Below are 22,057 nucleotides of genomic sequence, written 5' to 3'. Positions count from 1 at the left end.
ATCTGATCGGATCAGATATTGATCCGTACAGATACTATACCACTAAGGGAGGCGTATGCTGCGTGCGTGGGTGTTAGCGGTACTGGCGCTAATCTGACGCTGCCTGGGGCGACGCATATCACCGCCGGGCGATCAGGGGGCTAAACTTTTATTCGGTAATAAACGGCGGGTGCCCTGACACTATAAAAAATAAACGAACTAACCAGCGTCACCCGTAACAGTTATACGGTGATCAGTGGTGAAAGGGTTAACTAGGGGGCAATCAAGGGGTTAAAACATTTATTAGGTAGTATATGGGGGTCCCTGTCGCTATAAAACGCTGACGGCAAACCTAAATATTTACCTCACTAACTAGCGTCACCAGCGACACTAATACAGCGATCAGAAAAATGATCGCTTAGTGACACTGGTGACAGGGGGTGATCAAGGGGTTAAAACTTTATTAGGGGGGGTTAGGGGGGTATCCTAGACCTAAAGGGGGCCTAACACTCACTGCCCTAACACTGTAACTGTCACAAACTGACACTATGCAGTAATCAGAAAAAAAAAAAAAAAAATACTGCTAATGTCAGTTTGTGACGGGGGGGGGTGATTGGGGGGGGATCGGGGGGCGATCGGGGGGGGATCGGGGGTGTAAAGTATGCCTGGCATGTTCTACTGTGTGTGTTTGTGTTGTGTGCACTTACATGTCTTCTCTCCTCGGCGCTGGACGGAAACTGCCAGACCGAGGAGAGATGACATCACATCCTCTGCCTGTGTGAAACTACACACAGGCAGAGGAGGATTCCCATTGGCTGGGAGCGATCGCGAGGGGGGGGCCACGATCGGATGGTCTCCCCCTCGCCTCCCGACGCTCCCAGTCAGATGCCGACCGCCGCTGGCACCGGGGGGGGGTCCGATCGGACCCCCCGCCCGCGGGAGGCAGATCACGTATATATACGTGATTCTGCCTGCCCGTGCCACTCTGCCGACGTATATCTACGTTAGGCGGTCGGCAAGTGGTTAAAATGGTCCGCCTACTGCTGTATGAAATTTCTCCCCTGGACTTTCCATGCCATTTTGTTGCATTTGGCTGCTGTAGTTACCCTCTAGAAGCCTCAGAAAACACCCCAATAGTTTTCCGATTTACTTCAATGGGATTCTGATTCTTTGCCTTCCAAATCCTGAACATTGTGACCTATTCAGCTGCATTTCCTGCAAATCGAACAGTAGCATAGCCAAGCACTGCTACTAGTAACTAGGCTCATTTTTACAACTACTAGTGAAAATGTATATTAAATTTGACTTAAAGTGGATGTAAACCCTCACATATACCCAGTGAAGTGAACAGCCTTAGATGATACACAGAGATGAAACAAATCTCCCTACATAAGTTTTACTTCTGTCTTCACCTTTATATAGTTTTTAGAAAGTACACATCCTGTTAGAATTTTCTCTTCCTGATTCCCCGTAGGAGTGGATTATTGCTAGACACTGTGAGACAGCTGATTGGAGGAAAGGCACACACCCCCTCTCCACACATACAGAGGTTGCCTGTGAATAGTTTACCTGTGTGTTAATCTAGTTATAGCAACCTCCCCCACATACACTTCAGGCTCCCATCTCAGAGAAAAGATTACAAATTTAACTCAGCGCTGCTCCTATAACTCAAACCAGTATAGTATTAAGCAAACCTATATCAACATATACAATATCATGATATGGCTTAACGACATGGTATAAAGTGCTCAGTGCAAAAAAAAAAAAATAATATATATAAAGTGCAATCATATAAAGTCTAATCTAATATGGTGTGCTGAACTTGTAAACAGTTGTAATGGTGGTTCTCAGGTGACTATTCGTGCTCCCCTCCTGGGTCCCCACTCACCAGAAAAAAGGCTGTAAATATGCCTGTTAGTATCTCCAGATCAGCATCTCCCGTCACTGGTAACTGGATTGTATGGACACTACATAGGGATAACTCCTATTTTCCACCGGTATGGTTAAAACATATGGATATCCTTAATCCTTCCCAAATTTTTCAGTGTTCAGGCATCCATAAGGATGTGTGGCAATGAAGGGAAAAGAGTATATATAGTGTAATACTGCTTAGTATTACACTATATAGCTGAGGAGACCTAGTGACCATTGTTCGCGCACCAAGGCGGCGTTTCTCTGCACGTTTTAAAGTTTTTTTATGTAAGTGTAATATTTTTTGGATTTTATGAATAAACCTCGCATTATTACACTATATATACTCTTTTCCCTTCATTGCCACACATCCTCATGGATGCCTGATCACTGAAAAAGTTAGGAAGGATCCAGGATATCCATATGTTTTAACCATACTGGTGGAAGATAGACGTTATCCATATGTAGTGTCCATCAGGGGCGTTGCTAGGTCTGCAAAAGATCTGGGGCTAGAGCCCATAGCAGCGGTCACCGGTCACCAACCTTGCTTGTTAGCTCTTTTTTCAACTCAAATCCTTTTTGAGAAAAAAATAAAAAAAGAGATGCACCAGTTTTGCACTCTCCAGTTTTAGTAAATCAACCCCAGTGGGGAAGATTTACTAAAACTGGTGCACACAGAATATTTTGTAGCTATGCATAGCAACCAATCAGCTTCTAACTTCAGCTTGCTTAATTAAACTTTGCCAATAAAACCTAGAGGCTGATTGGATACTATGAACAGCTGCACCAGCTTCGGTTTTAGTACATCTCTCTCATTGTGTGGTCAAGGTGCCTATTTATTTCTAGGTGCAGGCAGCTAATGACAGTCATGAACTGGTGGAACATTTTAAGACCCAACCCTTTCTGACTGGCTGTGAGATATGGTGGGAAACTGAAGAGGAATGGCAGACCCATCAGACCTCACTACAGGATATAAATAGCATTGAACATTTGGCAGCAAATGCCATATGAACTTCCAGATGTTTTTGAATCTCAACCTTGAGTGAACTGTATTGATTAGCATTGACTATTAGGTTGGCGTATCTATATGCTTATATCTACATGTGAATAATGCTTGGATTGTATATTTCCTTTCAACTTTCAATGTATTCATTTGAAGATAATATAACTGATATATGTTACAGCACCTACCCTGTCCACCTTTAGGAGATCCCTGAAAACTCATTTATTCAGGGAAGCCTATCCCACACCCACATAACTGTCCCTGAGCCACCCCCATCAAATCATTCTTTGCAGCTATTACCTTTTGTACCACCACCCCCTCCCTTTAGAATGTAAGCTCTACGAGCAAGGCCCTCCTGTACCTTTTGTATTGAACTGTACTGTAATTGTGTTGTCCCCCTTATACATTGTAAAGCGCTGCTGTTGGCGCTATATAAATCTCGTATAATAATAATAATAATAATAATATATGTTTCTTTTATAGCCCAGCTTTAATCACAGATGAAGTTCTCCCTGCTTGCCTACCACCTGAAAATTATGTGATGCCTGACAAGTCTGAATGTTATGTAACAGGATGGGGCGAGACACAAGGTGAGACCGATGTATGTGTAGCACTAACTCACGGTGGAGCTGCTGATTTAAAGCGGGCTGTTACCGTAACCTTGTTACCTGTAATTTCACCAATACCTGGTCTAGGGGTTCCCGTTGAGTTTACTGTGAGGCAATGTAGGCACCAGTCACTAAGTATTTTTTTCCAATGCTTTAATGGGGATAACTGGAAGAAGTAGCAGGAAAGAGGTAGGAGAGTTGCAGGGATGTTTAAATACCTTTTCTTAGCGTAGCGTCAAGGACTTTAAATCTTTAGGATGGATGTGTCCTCAGCTTAGGATTAAATCTTTGCTCGCCCGGATAGGTTTCTCTCACTAACCTAGCAGCTGGAACGCAGCACGAACAAAAAGTCTCTGCCACAGACTTTGGGTGGAATAAACTCATACGATCCTCTGCCACAGGATGTAGTAGTCTTTGATGAATAGCGGATTTTGTCAGCAATTGTAAAAGAAGTGGTCTGGGAAGCAAGGTGTGGATATAGGAAGGGAAGTTTTGTACTGTCTGAGGAAGATTGTGCAGAGTGGGTGTTGAGTAAATTGTATTATGTGTTGTTATTTGATCGGAAGAGGTTGGGTGTGGAGGAGGCAGATGTTTTCTGGAATTTTGGGAGGTGGAGGTTGGGTTAGGGGTTTTTAAAGTCTTTTTAATGTGTTTTTTATAAAAGAGTGAATTTTTGTTATACTTACCTGGATGATGTAAAGAACGTTGCTCAGTCTCTTGAGAGTTGATTGAAGGAGTTCAGAGTATACGATTCATGCTGATGGGAAAAAAAAAAAAAGTCTTTGATGAATAGCAAACACAGTACCAGAACCTTTACAACCAGTACTTGTGCAGTAGTGTAGTTTAGGATATGTCCTCCAATTGAGTCACCAGGCCCTTCTTAAGACCAGCCTTGCATGATCTTTTCCAAGATGGGTCCTCCCCTGGATCTTCCCGATTGTCCGGCTTCTTCCCGCAGGACAGACAGCACAGGACCATCCCAGCCATAGCAGGCCCCAGACAGGCTTCTGGGTCTACCCGCCCAACTGCAGAAGCGCAACCCTCCAAGCCGGAGGGCCACGAGATAGCACTCACTGACACATACCTCTAGGCCAGGAGGGCCACGAGGCAAAAAGCTCCCCGAAATATGGCATCTGTCCCCTAAATACCCTCTCCCAGAATGCAACTTGGAGGACCACCTCCGCCGAGTCATCTCCGGGACAGAAGAGCACCCATACACTTCAGCCTGTTGCTTTCCAACACCGACCCACGATGACAACGACACCCACAGGTACAATGTGGAACTACACGCAACACAGCCAAGCTGGAACAGAGGCTAAATTAACATTAGATTAAATCTAAATAATGTACAGCATCGATGAACCGCTAAATTTACCTATAAGCGGTAAATTGAACAAATCTACCAGCGCTACATATGATTAGCATATTAAATCTCAATGCTGTCTTATTACACATTTTAATGTGATCACATACAACATTGCTGTCTGCTCCTTCCTACCTTACTCGGTTTAAATGAATATTGTACATACCTCGGATAACGTCAAAGCAAAGATGTATATTATGTCTTAATAACAGTCAAATGTCTCAAACAAGAGCAGGTATAGCAGTGTGTCTGCATGTGTGGGACACTAAACTGTAAATTGATTAAAAGGTACTCCACACATATTGAGAAAAAAACATTACCCCTGTGGGTGATCAATGTACATTGCAAACTTTGTAGCAGATTTCTACCTTTTCCTGTTCTAAAGAAATAGCTGTTTGCTTCATCTTGTCCTTTCCAACCTGATTCCTGAATGGGGGTTCTAGTTAGTTATACCTACATGGTGCATTTTCAGTGTTCTGATGAATATAGCTGTAGCACCTCTATCCTCTATTAGAAGTAATTAACCCTTAGTGGATACCTAACCAAAAATGAGATTCCTATTGCAGGAGAATCCAAAATGTTTTATTATATATTAGTGCAAGCAGGAAATTACATTTCTGTGGGTATTCTGTACACCGACAGTGTATAGGATGTCTCCAGGTTGCCATACTGTATGTAATTTCTTTTACAATTTTAAAGAAGACTGAAGCTGCAGATTTAAATGAAAAGGTATTTTTTAGTTAAGACAAAAAGGTCATTGTGATTGTATAAGTATACAGAACAAATACAAAAGTGGTACAGTAGTGAACACACTGGAGACATTACTGACATACATACATAATGATATTACATCCATAAACAAATAGGCCACAATAAAGAAACATAACTGTATAGGTTTTAACCACTTGCGGACCACCCCATGCACATATACGCCCTACGCTGGATCACGTACATGTAAATGATCCAGCATTTCTGGGTAGAAAGTGTGATTCGGTACTGCACAAGTCAGTCAGCAGGTCCGACCAATGATTTGTGCCTGGGACCTGTTAATTTGCTTAGTGAATCACAGTACAGAGCAGTGGCATATCATCCATAGGTGCAGGGTGTTCACACGGGCCCTGAGAGGGTGGGGGGGGGGGCACTGTGACCCACACTGCACCCATGGATGATCTGTCCCTGGTTGACAGTCGGGATGATTAGTGAGGCGGGGGGACAGTTGCAAGCACCGATCTCCCTGTATGGCTTTCAATGAAACAGCTGACAGACGCTTCTTCTTCTTCTCTCTCCCGTGGCTATCAGCTGAAAAGCTATACAGGGAGATCAGTGCTTGCAACTGCCCCCGCACAGCCACACCGATCATCCCTGATTGTCCCACAAGTCCTCCTCTTTCGGCCCCCCTCCGTGTCCTCCTCCGGCCCCTTGTGTGCGCCTCCTCTGGCCCTCCCTGTGTCCTCCTCTGGTCCCTGTGTCCTCCTCCACCCCCTCTTGTCCCCCTGCAGCCAGCTTCCCTCCACTCCTCTCCTGTCGGCTGCTGTGAGGGATCTGTTAGGATGGAGAGCAGAGGAAGGGACCGGTAAACATGTCATTTACCAACCCTTTCCTTTTCTGAATTGGACACAGCGAGTGATCACTACCGATCGCTCCTGTGTCCTTTGATAACTGAGCATAGTAAACTGTGTTCACTTTGCTTCAGCTTATGAATGAACAGACCCCTGATATCTCACCAAGCCCACTAACAGGGCTGATTAAAAAAAAAAAAAAAAAGAAAGAAAAAGAAAATTATAGAAAAACAATAAAAAATAAAATTGTAAAAAATAATATAAAAAAACTACTGACACCGTTCCCACCCCACCCCCCTACTAACACTTTCCACTGCCCCAACCCCCTCCCCCCCAAAATAGCATTGTGAAAAAAATTAAAAACAAATTAAATTGCAAAAAAATACTAACACCATCCACTAAAAAATAATAAAAATATAAAAATTCTGACACTGTCCATTGCTCTACTGACACCATCTTGCACATACTCTCCACTGCCGTACACTCTGCACTTCTCACCTGCACAGTCTACCCACCGCCATACACTCCACACTCCTTTCCTGCACATGCTACCCACCTCCATACACTCTGCACTTCTCTCCTGCACATACTGCCTGCCACCATACACTCCATACTTCTCTTCTGCACATACTACCCACAGCCATACACTCTGCACTCCTCACCTGCACATACTACCTACTGCCATACACTCCATACTCCTCTCTTGCACATACTACCCACCACCCTACACTCTGCACTCCTCTCCTGCACAAACTGCCCACCACCTTACACTCTATACGCCTCTTCCTGCACATACTATCCACCAGCATAAACTCCACACTCCTCTCTTGCACATACTACCCACCGCTGTCCACTCCGCACTGTACATTCCTTATTTGACATTACCACAGTTTGCACTATGTAGGTAATCTCAGACTCTATTAAACTAGGCTTCCCTTTAAGCCACACTCAATATTTAGCCCAATTTCGCCGTGGTGCTACGTGCACCAATTTTTTTTTTTTTTTTTAACAATACCTAGGTCCCAATTTTATCTCGCACACGGGCCCACAAATTTTATGATACACTCCTGGTACAGAGCCCTGAAAAGCAGGGAGAAAAATCAGCCACATTGATTAGTAAAAGCAGCACATATTGCACACATTACACTTGTTGGGCACACAGATAACCCCTTAATTGCCCCTAGATGTTAACCCCTCCCCAGCCAGAGTCATGATCACAGTGACAGTGTATAGTATTAGTACTAATCACTGTGTTAGCGTCACTGGTGATGTTAGTGTCAGTTAGTCAGTTCCCACTCAGTATCAGTTAGTGTCAGACTGTCCACTGCACTATCACAGTCCTACTATAAGTCGCTGATCACCATCATTACTAGCATAAAAAAATAAAAACGGAAAATTCCAGTATCTATACCATCTATAACTTTCATGCACTGTCGAGGTTTGTATTCCCAGAAATAACCCTTAGTGATTCTGTAACAGCATGTACAGCATTAAGGTACCCCAACAAAGCTGTAAATTGACCAATTTGTGTCTTCCCTTTATTACCTTCAAAGTTGCTTAAAATGGTCCGCCTACTGCTGTATGAAATTTCTCCCCTGGACTTTCCATGCCATTTTGTTGCATTTGGCTGCTGTAGTTACCCTCTAGAAGCCTCAGAAAACACCCCAATAGTTTTCCGATTTACTTCAATGGGATTCTGATTCTTTGCCTTCCAAATCCTGAACATTGTGACCTATTCAGCTGCATTTCCTGCAAATCGAACAGTAGCATAGCCAAGCACTGCTACTAGTAACTAGGCTCATTTTTACAACTACTAGTGAAAATGTATATTAAATTTGACTTAAAGTGGATGTAAACCCTCACATATACCCAGTGAAGTGAACAGCCTTAGATGATACACAGAGATGAAACAAATCTCCCTACATAAGTTTTACTTCTGTCTTCACCTTTATATAGTTTTTAGAAAGTACACATCCTGTTAGAATTTTCTCTTCCTGATTCCCCGTAGGAGTGGATTATTGCTAGACACTGTGAGACAGCTGATTGGAGGAAAGGCACACACCCCCTCTCCACACATACAGAGGTTGCCTGTGAATAGTTTACCTGTGTGTTAATCTAGTTATAGCAACCTCCCCCACATACACTTCAGGCTCCCATCTCAGAGAAAAGATTACAAATTTAACTCAGCGCTGCTCCTATAACTCAAACCAGTATAGTATTAAGCAAACCTATATCAACATATACAATATCATGATATGGCTTAACGACATGGTATAAAGTGCTCAGTGCAAAAAAAAAAAAATAATATATATAAAGTGCAATCATATAAAGTCTAATCTAATATGGTGTGCTGAACTTGTAAACAGTTGTAATGGTGGTTCTCAGGTGACTATTCGTGCTCCCCTCCTGGGTCCCCACTCACCAGAAAAAAGGCTGTAAATATGCCTGTTAGTATCTCCAGATCAGCATCTCCCGTCACTGGTAACTGGATTGTATGGACACTACATAGGGATAACTCCTATTTTCCACCGGTATGGTTAAAACATATGGATATCCTTAATCCTTCCCAAATTTTTCAGTGTTCAGGCATCCATAAGGATGTGTGGCAATGAAGGGAAAAGAGTATATATAGTGTAATACTGCTTAGTATTACACTATATAGCTGAGGAGACCTAGTGACCATTGTTCGCGCACCAAGGCGGCGTTTCTCTGCACGTTTTAAAGTTTTTTTATGTAAGTGTAATATTTTTTGGATTTTATGAATAAACCTCGCATTATTACACTATATATACTCTTTTCCCTTCATTGCCACACATCCTCATGGATGCCTGATCACTGAAAAAGTTAGGAAGGATCCAGGATATCCATATGTTTTAACCATACTGGTGGAAGATAGACGTTATCCATATGTAGTGTCCATCAGGGGCGTTGCTAGGTCTGCAAAAGATCTGGGGCTAGAGCCCATAGCAGCGGTCACCGGTCACCAACCTTGCTTGTTAGCTCTTTTTTCAACTCAAATCCTTTTTGAGAAAAAAATAAAAAAAGAGATGCACCAGTTTTGCACTCTCCAGTTTTAGTAAATCAACCCCAGTGGGGAAGATTTACTAAAACTGGTGCACACAGAATATTTTGTAGCTATGCATAGCAACCAATCAGCTTCTAACTTCAGCTTGCTTAATTAAACTTTGCCAATAAAACCTAGAGGCTGATTGGATACTATGAACAGCTGCACCAGCTTCGGTTTTAGTACATCTCTCTCATTGTGTGGTCAAGGTGCCTATTTATTTCTAGGTGCAGGCAGCTAATGACAGTCATGAACTGGTGGAACATTTTAAGACCCAACCCTTTCTGACTGGCTGTGAGATATGGTGGGAAACTGAAGAGGAATGGCAGACCCATCAGACCTCACTACAGGATATAAATAGCATTGAACATTTGGCAGCAAATGCCATATGAACTTCCAGATGTTTTTGAATCTCAACCTTGAGTGAACTGTATTGATTAGCATTGACTATTAGGTTGGCGTATCTATATGCTTATATCTACATGTGAATAATGCTTGGATTGTATATTTCCTTTCAACTTTCAATGTATTCATTTGAAGATAATATAACTGATATATGTTACAGCACCTACCCTGTCCACCTTTAGGAGATCCCTGAAAACTCATTTATTCAGGGAAGCCTATCCCACACCCACATAACTGTCCCTGAGCCACCCCCATCAAATCATTCTTTGCAGCTATTACCTTTTGTACCACCACCCCCTCCCTTTAGAATGTAAGCTCTACGAGCAAGGCCCTCCTGTACCTTTTGTATTGAACTGTACTGTAATTGTGTTGTCCCCCTTATACATTGTAAAGCGCTGCTGTTGGCGCTATATAAATCTCGTATAATAATAATAATAATATATGTTTCTTTTATAGCCCAGCTTTAATCACAGATGAAGTTCTCCCTGCTTGCCTACCACCTGAAAATTATGTGATGCCTGACAAGTCTGAATGTTATGTAACAGGATGGGGCGAGACACAAGGTGAGACCGATGTATGTGTAGCACTAACTCACGGTGGAGCTGCTGATTTAAAGCGGGCTGTTACCGTAACCTTGTTACCTGTAATTTCACCAATACCTGGTCTAGGGGTTCCCGTTGAGTTTACTGTGAGGCAATGTAGGCACCAGTCACTAAGTATTTTTTTCCAATGCTTTAATGGGGATAACTGGAAGAAGTAGCAGGAAAGAGGTAGGAGAGTTGCAGGGATGTTTAAATACCTTTTCTTGGCGTAGCGTCAAGGACTTTAAATCTTTAGGATGGATGTGTCCTCAGCTTAGGATTAAATCTTTGCTCGCCCGGATAGGTTTCTCTCACTAACCTAGCAGCTGGAACGCAGCACGAACAAAAAGTCTCTGCCACAGACTTTGGGTGGAATAAACTCATACGATCCTCTGCCACAGGATGTAGTAGTCTTTGATGAATAGCGGATTTTGTCAGCAATTGTAAAAGAAGTGGTCTGGGAAGCAAGGTGTGGATATAGGAAGGGAAGTTTTGTACTGTCTGAGGAAGATTGTGCAGAGTGGGTGTTGAGTAAATTGTATTATGTGTTGTTATTTGATCGGAAGAGGTTGGGTGTGGAGGAGGCAGATGTTTTCTGGAATTTTGGGAGGTGGAGGTTGGGTTAGGGGTTTTTAAAGTCTTTTTAATGTGTTTTTTATAAAAGAGTGAATTTTTGTTATACTTACCTGGATGATGTAAAGAACGTTGCTCAGTCTCTTGAGAGTTGATTGAAGGAGTTCAGAGTATACGATTCATGCTGACGGGAAAAAAAAAAAAAGTCTTTGATGAATAGCAAACACAGTACCAGAACCTTTACAACCAGTACTTGTGCAGTAGTGTAGTTTAGGATATGTCCTCCAATTGAGTCACCAGGCCCTTCTTAAGACCAGCCTTGCATGATCTTTTCCAAGATGGGTCCTCCCCTGGATCTTCCCGATTGTCCGGCTTCTTCCCGCAGGACAGACAGCACAGGACCATCCCAGCCATAGCAGGCCCCAGACAGGCTTCTGGGTCTACCCGCCCAACTGCAGAAGCGCAACCCTCCAAGCCGGAGGGCCACGAGATAGCACTCACTGACACATACCTCTAGGCCAGGAGGGCCACGAGGCAAAAAGCTCCCCGAAATATGGCATCTGTCCCCTAAATACCCTCTCCCAGAATGCAACTTGGAGGACCACCTCCGCCGAGTCATCTCCGGGACAGAAGAGCACCCATACACTTCAGCCTGTTGCTTTCCAACACCGACCCACGATGACAACGACACCCACAGGTACAATGTGGAACTACACGCAACACAGCCAAGCTGGAACAGAGGCTAAATTAACATTAGATTAAATCTAAATAATGTACAGCATCGATGAACCGCTAAATTTACCTATAAGCGGTAAATTGAACAAATCTACCAGCGCTACATATGATTAGCATATTAAATCTCAATGCTGTCTTATTACACATTTTAATGTGATCACATACAACATTGCTGTCTGCTCCTTCCTACCTTACTCGGTTTAAATGAATATTGTACATACCTCGGATAACGTCAAAGCAAAGATGTATATTATGTCTTAATAACAGTCAAATGTCTCAAACAAGAGCAGGTATAGCAGTGTGTCTGCATGTGTGGGACACTAAACTGTAAATTGATTAAAAGGTACTCCACACATATTGAGAAAAAAACATTACCCCTGTGGGTGATCAATGTACATTGCAAACTTTGTAGCAGATTTCTACCTTTTCCTGTTCTAAAGAAATAGCTGTTTGCTTCATCTTGTCCTTTCCAACCTGATTCCTGAATGGGGGTTCTAGTTAGTTATACCTACATGGTGCATTTTCAGTGTTCTGATGAATATAGCTGTAGCACCTCTATCCTCTATTAGAAGTAATTAACCCTTAGTGGATACCTAACCAAAAATGAGATTCCTATTGCAGGAGAATCCAAAATGTTTTATTATATATTAGTGCAAGCAGGAAATTACATTTCTGTGGGTATTCTGTACACCGACAGTGTATAGGATGTCTCCAGGTTGCCATACTGTATGTAATTTCTTTTACAATTTTAAAGAAGACTGAAGCTGCAGATTTAAATGAAAAGGTATTTTTTAGTTAAGACAAAAAGGTCATTGTGATTGTATAAGTATACAGAACAAATACAAAAGTGGTACAGTAGTGAACACACTGGAGACATTACTGACATACATACATAATGATATTACATCCATAAACAAATAGGCCACAATAAAGAAACATAACTGTATAGGTTTTAACCACTTGCGGACCACCCCATGCACATATACGCCCTACGCTGGATCACGTACATGTAAATGATCCAGCATTTCTGGGTAGAAAGTGTGATTCGGTACTGCACAAGTCAGTCAGCAGGTCCGACCAATGATTTGTGCCTGGGACCTGTTAATTTGCTTAGTGAATCACAGTACAGAGCAGTGGCATATCATCCATAGGTGCAGGGTGTTCACACGGGCCCTGAGAGGGTGGGGGGGGGGGCACTGTGACCCACACTGCACCCATGGATGATCTGTCCCTGGTTGACAGTCGGGATGATTAGTGAGGCGGGGGGACAGTTGCAAGCACCGATCTCCCTGTATGGCTTTCAATGAAACAGCTGACAGACGCTTCTTCTTCTTCTCTCTCCCGTGGCTATCAGCTGAAAAGCTATACAGGGAGATCAGTGCTTGCAACTGCCCCCGCACAGCCACACCGATCATCCCTGATTGTCCCACAAGTCCTCCTCTTTCGGTCCCCCTCCGTGTCCTCCTCCGGCCCCTTGTGTGCGCCTCCTCTGGCCCTCCCTGTGTCCTCCTCTGGTCCCTGTGTCCTCCTCCACCCCCTCTTGTCCCCCTGCAGCCAGCTTCCCTCCACTCCTCTCCTGTCGGCTGCTGTGAGGGATCTGTTAGGATGGAGAGCAGAGGAAGGGACCGGTAAACATGTCATTTACCAACCCTTTCCTTTTCTGAATTGGACACAGCGAGTGATCACTACCGATCGCTCCTGTGTCCTTTGATAACTGAGCATAGTAAACTGTGTTCACTTTGCTTCAGCTTATGAATGAACAGACCCCTGATATCTCACCAAGCCCACTAACAGGGCTGATTAAAAAAAAAAAAAAAAAGAAAGAAAAAGAAAATTATAGAAAAACAATAAAAAATAAAATTGTAAAAAATAATATAAAAAAACTACTGACACCGTTCCCACCCCACCCCCCTACTAACACTTTCCACTGCCCCAACCCCCTCCCCCCCAAAATAGCATTGTGAAAAAAATTAAAAACAAATTAAATTGCAAAAAAATACTAACACCATCCACTAAAAAATAATAAAAATATAAAAATTCTGACACTGTCCATTGCTCTACTGACACCATCTTGCACATACTCTCCACTGCCGTACACTCTGCACTTCTCACCTGCACAGTCTACCCACCGCCATACACTCCACACTCCTTTCCTGCACATGCTACCCACCTCCATACACTCTGCACTTCTCTCCTGCACATACTGCCTGCCACCATACACTCCATACTTCTCTTCTGCACATACTACCCACAGCCATACACTCTGCACTCCTCACCTGCACATACTACCTACTGCCATACACTCCATACTCCTCTCTTGCACATACTACCCACCACCCTACACTCTGCACTCCTCTCCTGCACAAACTGCCCACCACCTTACACTCTATACGCCTCTTCCTGCACATACTATCCACCAGCATAAACTCCACACTCCTCTCTTGCACATACTACCCACCGCTGTCCACTCCGCACTGTACATTCCTTATTTGACATTACCACAGTTTGCACTATGTAGGTAATCTCAGACTCTATTAAACTAGGCTTCCCTTTAAGCCACACTCAATATTTAGCCCAATTTCGCCGTGGTGCTACGTGCACCAAATTTTTATTTTTTTTTTAACAATACCTAGGTCCCAATTTTATCTCGCACACGGGCCCACAAATTTTATGATACGCTCCTGGTACAGAGCCCTGAAAAGCAGGGAGAAAAATCAGCCACATTGATTAGTAAAAGCAGCACATATTGCACACATTACACTTGTTGGGCACACAGATAACCCCTTAATTGCCCCTAGATGTTAACCCCTCCCCAGCCAGAGTCATGATCACAGTGACAGTGTATAGTATTAGTACTAATCACTGTGTTAGCGTCACTGGTGATGTTAGTGTCAGTTAGTCAGTTCCCACTCAGTATCAGTTAGTGTCAGACTGTCCACTGCACTATCACAGTCCTACTATAAGTCGCTGATCACCATCATTACTAGCATAAAAAAATAAAAACGGAAAATTCCAGTATCTATACCATCTATAACTTTCATGCAAACCAATCAATATACACTCTGCTACAAGACATGTAGCAGAATACATTTTGGCCTAAAATTATGAATAAATCAGATTTGAAATTTTTTTTCATTGGATATGTTTTATAGCAGAATGTAAAAAGTATATTTTTTTTCAAAATTTCTATCTTTTTTCGTTTATATAATAAAAAATCAAAAAACCCAGTGGTGATCAAATACCACCAACAGAAAGCTCTATTTGTGTGAAAAAATTAGATAAATTTAATTTGCATACCGTGTTGCATGACCTCACAATTACCAGTTAACCACTTGCCTACCAGCCACCGTCATTGTACTGCAGCAGCACGGCTCATTCCCGTGAATCACCGTCATTGTACGTTGGCTCGGGAACTCTAGTTTGTGGGCATAGGTGGATCTGTGTGCTTTCCCAGGCAGCCCATCCCCTATACAGTTAGACCACACCTGCAGGAAACACATTTAACCCCTTGATCGCCCCAATGTTAACCCCTTCCCTGCCAGTGTCATTAATACAATAACAGTGCATATTATTAGCACTGATTACTGTAGTAATGTCACTGATTCCCAAAAAAGTGTCAAAAATGTTAGGTGTTCGATCTGTCCGCCGCAATGTCGCAGTCCTGCTAAAAATCACCCATCAATTGTAGCCTTACTGTGCCCATTAATTGTAGCCACTGTGCCCATCAATTGAAGCCACTGTGCCCATCAATTGAAGTTTCTGTGCCCGTCAAATGCAGCCTCACTGTGCCCATCAATACAGCCTCACTGTGCCCTTCATGAGGGGTTCCTACCATCCCTGTGCTGAGTTCCCGGTTCTGTACACCTGTGCCCGTCAATTTCAGCCTCGCTGTCACTGTGCCTGTCAAATGCAAGCCATCAACCAGCGTTATTGCGCCCATCAATCTGTGTCACTGTGCCCATCAAAATGCAGCCTCACTGTGCCCATCAATCAGCATCACTATGCCCATCAAAATGCAGCGTCACTGTGCCCATCAATCAGCGTCACTGTGCCCATCAATCAGCGTCACTATGCTCATCAAAATGCAGCCTCACTGTGCCCATCATTCAGCCTCACTGTGCCCATCAAAATGCAGTGTCACTGTGCCCATCAATCAGCGTCACTGTGCCCATCAATCAGCATCACTATGTCCATGAAAATGCAGTCTCACTGTGCCCATCAGTCAGCATCAATGTGCCCATCAAAATGCAGCCTCGATCTGCCCATCAATCAGCATCACTGTGCCCATCAATCAGCGTCACTGTGCCCATTAATCAGCATCACTATGCTCATCAAAATGCAGCCCCGCTGTGCCCATCATTCATCCTCACTGTGCCCATCAAAATGCAGCCTCACTGTGCCCATCAGAAACCAACCTCACCGTGCCCATCAATCAGCGTCACTGTGCCTATCAAAATGCAGCCACTGTGCAATTTTAGAGTGGGAGTGTTCGGGTGCAATGCCGCAAGGACTACCCAAAGCAAGCAAATGAAGCATCTCACCTGCAATCACTGATTGCATAGATGTCACGCTGCCTATAGACAGCTGTGTCGGCTGCCTGTACACAGTACACTTAAAGGACCTTTTTTATATATATAATAATTTTTTCGTGACTAGCTTGGGGGCGGGGTCCCCTATAGACGGGCCGCCGCTGTTTTTTTATGTAATATGTGCAAAGAGAGATCATACAAATACTTATAAATATAACATTCATTAAAAGTAATGATAGATACAGATAATATTAGAAAATATAATAAGAATACATAACTAAAGATGCTGTTTTTGCCATGGGTCTCCTCAATAAATGGCATGGCACAGGTGGCCACAGACGCATGCATGACTGCAAACTCTAAAGACTAGACATGTATTACAAGCTGTTTGTGGGTCATACAGAGGTGTATCCAACCCATCCCCCCGGAACAGAATTACCTTACATTCCTGAAAGTGGATTGGCTTGTCCAGAGTCAGTTTACAATCACACATTCCTTTCACATAACTTAACCAAAAGTAACTAGACTTTGTCCTGAATAATCCTTAGCCAAGGATTGGAGGCATTCTTAAATATTTGTGAGGCCACTAGACAACTTCAACTAATGTGTAATATGCTATTTCTATATCAGCTAAAAAAAAAAAAATTTGCAAGCATCTGGTGGTGTCTGCTGTTAGACAGGGGTTTTGTGCTTTAAAGTATAAACAGGTTTACTTAAAAGAAAACCATTCATAATGCTAAGTGCCCCATATCCAGCCGCTTGCTATGGGGGCACTCATGGGTGCTTGCTCCCAAATCCTGCCGTGGCTCCCTTGTCACTGTATCTGATCAACATCAGCAGCGGGAGCCAATGGCTACTAATAATCTCCCTCTCCTCCACCTCTTCTCCCTCCAACCGCCTAAAAGTTACCCGTAGAAACCCATGTGATCTCTACAACCTCTACAACAAAATCTCACCCCTATCCTGCACCAACCTAGCCACTTCTGTCTACAACGCTTCACTTCTAGCCTCACTGGACTCACTGGCCCCCCTCACTACTCACAGAATTCAACCTTGGCAAACAGATGATACTAGAAGTCTGAAAAAACATAGTCATGCTCATGAGCGCCTGTGGCGTAAGACTAATGCCATGTACACACGATCGGACTATCCGAGGGGAAATTTTGGATGTGAGCTTGTTGGCTGAAAGTCCGACCGTGTGTATGCTCCATCGAACATTTGTTGTCAGACTTTCAGCCAACAAATTTTGGCTACCAGGTTCTCAAATTTTCCGCCAACAAAACGTTGTTGTCTGACTTTCTGATCGTGTGTACACAAGTCAGTTGCACAAAAGCTCACGCATGCTCGGAATCAAGTACGAGCCGGAAGAGCTCAGTCTTGTAAAACTAGCATTCGTAATGGCGATATCACATTCGTGACGCTGCAAATTATGAAATCTTTCAATGTAGTGCATTCTCTTCTTCTTTATAATGCTATAATAATGAAGTTGCTTTGCTGCTGATATTCACAGAGTTCTGACAAATGTATGTTTTATTATTTCTAGTGATCTCCAGAATAATCTTTTTTTTTTTCTAGTGATCTCCAGAATAATCTTTTTTTGTTTTTTTGTTTTGTTTTTCTCGTGATCTCCAGAATATTTTTGTTTTTTCTTTTTGTGTGTTACCACAACACCATCATTACTTTGTATTTTTTAACCTCAAAGATACAACTATGTTGGTGTCCCTTGTTAATTTGACATTGTATTTTTTGAAATGTACCTGCCTACTCACAAGCAAACTGTCCTTTTTGAAGTAAAACACATAGCCAAGTATTTGTCAAAACCAACATTTTTAATTTAATAGAGAGCACAAGCTCATAACAAAATAAAGAGGAAGGCAATGCTGAAGAAACAGTTGGAATTGGTGAAACCTTTGTTGCCCAGGGCAGATATCAATTATTTGACTGTCAAAATTGGTAACCTGAGGAGTCCATTTAATAAGGAGCACAATACAGTCCAGGGCTCTGAGAGATTGGGAGCAGCAGCAGATGACATATATGTCCCGAGGCTGTGGTCTTACAACAGCCTGCGTTTTTTGCCAGACCACACCAAACCCATGCCATCACTCTCAACACTTCCTTCCACGCTTTCTTCCATGCTGCTGTGGTGTTGGTGGAGGTGGTGGAGGAGCAAGGTCCAACTCACTGAGGTGTGTTTGTGGTGTGAGTTCACCCCTCGTCCCCTTGTTTAGGGCCTTGAGAATAATCTCTTTACATATAGTGCGTTGGGCCTCCTCCATCTGTTCTAATTTGCTGGCAGTGGCACATCCAAATGCCTTGTGGACACCAGGGGACGTGGTAATTGCCGCAGTAACCTGTTTTAGGAAAGCAGCCGCGGACTCCTCGAGGTTCCTTGCCTTTCTGGTCCTTTTGGTTGGAGGGCGGAGGGGAGGAACCTGGGATTCCGTCAGGCTGCTTGCCACAGCCTCCTCCTGGCTGAGACTTTCCTGTGTATGAAAAATGGTACATAGTTTTAGGGTTTTTTAGTCATCAATCACACACAATTTTGAGCTCATGACGGTTGCAAATTGAATGTTATCAAATAGAAAAGACTATCATTCTGACCCCAGCATTTTTCATTCTTGTCCCAATCATTTTTGGCTACTAATGTCTATTGATATGTAAACCACTTTGTTAAATCAGAAATTTGTGATCAATAACATCTAGTTAACATCATTAAATTTTTGACAAGAAATATGTTCAACAATGCTATACCTGGGTCAAGCTGGGCTCCTCCACATCTTCTTTCTGGGTGGAAGGCCCAGGTTGGACCTCAGGAGTCTCAGCTGATGTGAAAGGAAGCGTTGATAGTGATGACCTGGGTTCTGTCTGGTCAGACAAAAAAACACAGGCTGTGGTAGTACCACAGCCTGGGGACATGTACGTCATCTGCTGCTGCTCCGGATCTCAGGGAATCCTGGACTTTCTTGCGCTCCCTATTATATGTGCTCCTCAGGCTACCAACTTTGGCCTTCAAATAGGTGATGTCTGCCGTGGGATACACAGGCTTCACCAATTCCAACAGTTTATCCAGCGTTGCCTTCCTATTTTGCTTGCTCGAATAGCCCTTGCATTGGACTTGCCAGAGACATGGCAGCTCCCTGTACTTGTCTATGAAGTTGGGCAGCAAGTCAGGGGCTGTGAATTTGTCAACCATTTTATCTGCAAGACACAACACAAGACAAACCCTAATGTCAGGCTAAACTCTCCTAATCTTGTCCAAATATAGGCCTCAATCTATAAGCAGTATAGGCCACTAACCACTGATGCCCCAAGTTACAATTGTACCCTAGTTTGAACGATCGGCACTAACAATCCTTCGTTCTCCACTCACAGATCGTAAGTACGTCGCCCGTGTGTTATGCTTTATATACACTGCGCATGCGTGAAACTCCTGTCCTTCTTTCTAGTGTATTCCCCGCCTTTTCTCTTTCGGGGCAGTGGGAGAGCACATGGCGGAGACACAGCAGGTGTGTGCTGTTATCAGCAACGACGAGGCCCGGAGCAAGGTAGTTCTCGATCCAGGAGGAGATATAAGGCCTCAAGTATGTCCTTTGAAGAGATGGTGGAGACGGCGGACATCTTGAAGAGGACAGACTATGATGGGAAACATGGACCGTACAGAAACCCTAATGTGAGAAAGGCCAAGATCATGGCTAAAGTTGTGAGAAGTCTGCACAGGACTTTTGGGGTACGACGATCCAAGGAGCAATTGAGGCAATGCTGGTCAGACCTGAAATTGAGGAAGCAAGATCAGTATAGAAAGGTCAGGAAAGTACTGCAAAAAAGTAGGTATTTGTCCTGTGTTCCTATTATTATTACTTTCATGCTGGTCCATGTGCTTTTCTTTACTGTTGTACAGTTTAAAATGGCAAGTTTGAGGTTCATGGGCACAGTAATCGTTTGTATTAAAGAGGGAGTCCAAAGTCTTAGACAGGTATCTGCACCCCCCTCTCCCCTGAAAGGTGCCAAATGTGACACCGGAGGGGGGGAGGGTTCCAAAAAGTGGAAGTTCCATTTTTGTGTGGAACTCCGCTTTAACTGCTTGCTGCCCGCCCAAATGACGGTGGGGCGGTGCGGTGCAGCTCTTGTTCTGGGATGCCGTCATATGACAGCATCCCAGAACAGCCGCTCTCGCGCTCTTGTTGCTAGGACACGGTGTGACCCCGATCTGCGTACGCGGCTCTTTAACCATGTGATCGGCTGTGTCCAATCACAGCCAGTCACATGTAAACAAGGAAGTGCCGGTAATCGTCTCTCCTCTCCTCACACTGACAGAGTGTGAGGAGAGGAGAGCTGATCAGCAACATCTCCTCACAGGGGGACATTTAGGAATGTAATCAGAGCACTGATCATCAGTGCCCTGATTACAATAAAGAAATATAGTGTCACACTACAGTGCCCACCATTGCCCACCAATGTCAGCATACAGTGCCCACCAGTGACAGCAATCAGTGCCCACAAGTGCCACCAATCAGTGCCCATTAGCCATGACAGTCAGTGCTGGCAATCAGTGCCGCCTATCAGTGTCTCCCATCAGTGTCTCCCATCAGTGCCGCCCATCAGTGCCCATATGTACTGCCTATACGTGCCACCTATCCGTGCTGCCTATCCATGCCCACCAGTGCTCCTCATCAGTACCACCTCATCAGCGCCCATAAGTGCAGCTTCATCAGTGCTCATAGACAAGACGGGGGGGCTTCCATCATAACAAATGTAGAGTGTGGTGGTCTCATCCCTTACATATAAACCATGGAAAAAGAAATCCCCCTAAATTGGGACTTTAACAGGCCACCAACTCTTGGAATAAAAAATAATATATTTTATTGATATACTTAAAGACGTGAAAGCGTCTGTAACATACAAGATAAAAGATCATTCCATACTTAGTTAATACAGAATCAAAACAGAGAATATATAAGGTGAAAAAGGTGGATGTACTCTAATGGGAGTAATGTACCCCGATACCCGACGCATTTCTGGTATTCTGGTACCTTCATCAGGGGTTTGAGAGTTCTAAGTGTTTTGGACATATATGGATTCTACAAATATACAAAAAAGCCTTTTTAGAAAGGAGACATCACATTCTAGAAATGAACTGTGAATAGATCCTAAGACCAAATAAGCATGAGTATAAATAATTAAACATGCATTAAAACAAGTCAAAATAAACCAATTAATAAAACTCAATATGCACAGTATGGCAATGTTGAGAACATACATGTTAGCAGTGGTGCATACCCCAAGGAATGACTTTGTGTTCAGATAGCACCCATGGCCCCTAGGATCAAATAGCGTATTTTCATATGTGCCAGACCAAGGCTATATAAGAATAGTACGTGTATTGAGTTACCGATATCTATAAAAGAAGTATGAATATTGAATGATTGTAGAATTCCCACATGGGGTTAGTCCACGTAGAAGAAAAGAGGAAGTGGGAAGAAAAAGAGGAAGAGAGTGCCAAAGGGTGAAGGAAATGGAAAATAAGGTGGTGCAAAGGGGGCATAGATATGAAGCCCTAGCCCCAATATAAGAGACATGCATACATGTGCAGACCTCGGATTAGAATGTGGATAGAGTACCAAAAGGAAGTGTGCTGCCAAAGTTGTGTGGCTAACAGGTGCCGCAGGTGTGCTTAAAAATAAAAGTAGCAGTAGTGTAAAGGCACCGTTGGGGTGCGTGTGGTAACAGATATAACAAGAGAAACTACT

The 22,057-nt window shown here is 43.4% G+C and overlaps 1 protein-coding gene across 5 annotated transcripts in view; it reads left to right on the top strand.

Moving 5' to 3' along the window:
- The window catches only part of LOC141140367 (plasminogen-like), a 335,624-nt gene that overhangs the window by 263,122 nt on the left and 50,445 nt on the right, over positions 1-22,057 (top strand). For 4 of the 5 annotated variants that reach the window (XR_012243931.1, XR_012243929.1, XR_012243930.1 and 1 more), the window contains 2 exons: positions 3,377-3,483; positions 10,349-10,455. Coding sequence is in view for 1 of the 5 variants with exons in the window: in XM_073627455.1 (XP_073483556.1) it covers positions 3,377-3,483 (107 nt within the window). In the remaining 4 variants the exon portion in view is untranslated. The remainder of the gene's footprint in view (positions 1-3,376; positions 3,484-10,348; positions 10,456-22,057) is intronic. The other variant, XM_073627455.1, reaches the window with a different exon arrangement.

The sequence above is a fragment of the Aquarana catesbeiana genome, linkage group LG04, assembly GCF_042186555.1.
Source record: "Aquarana catesbeiana isolate 2022-GZ linkage group LG04, ASM4218655v1, whole genome shotgun sequence".
Taxonomy (NCBI): domain Eukaryota; kingdom Metazoa; phylum Chordata; class Amphibia; order Anura; family Ranidae; genus Aquarana; species Aquarana catesbeiana.
This window is presented reverse-complemented; position numbering and strand designations above follow the sequence as displayed.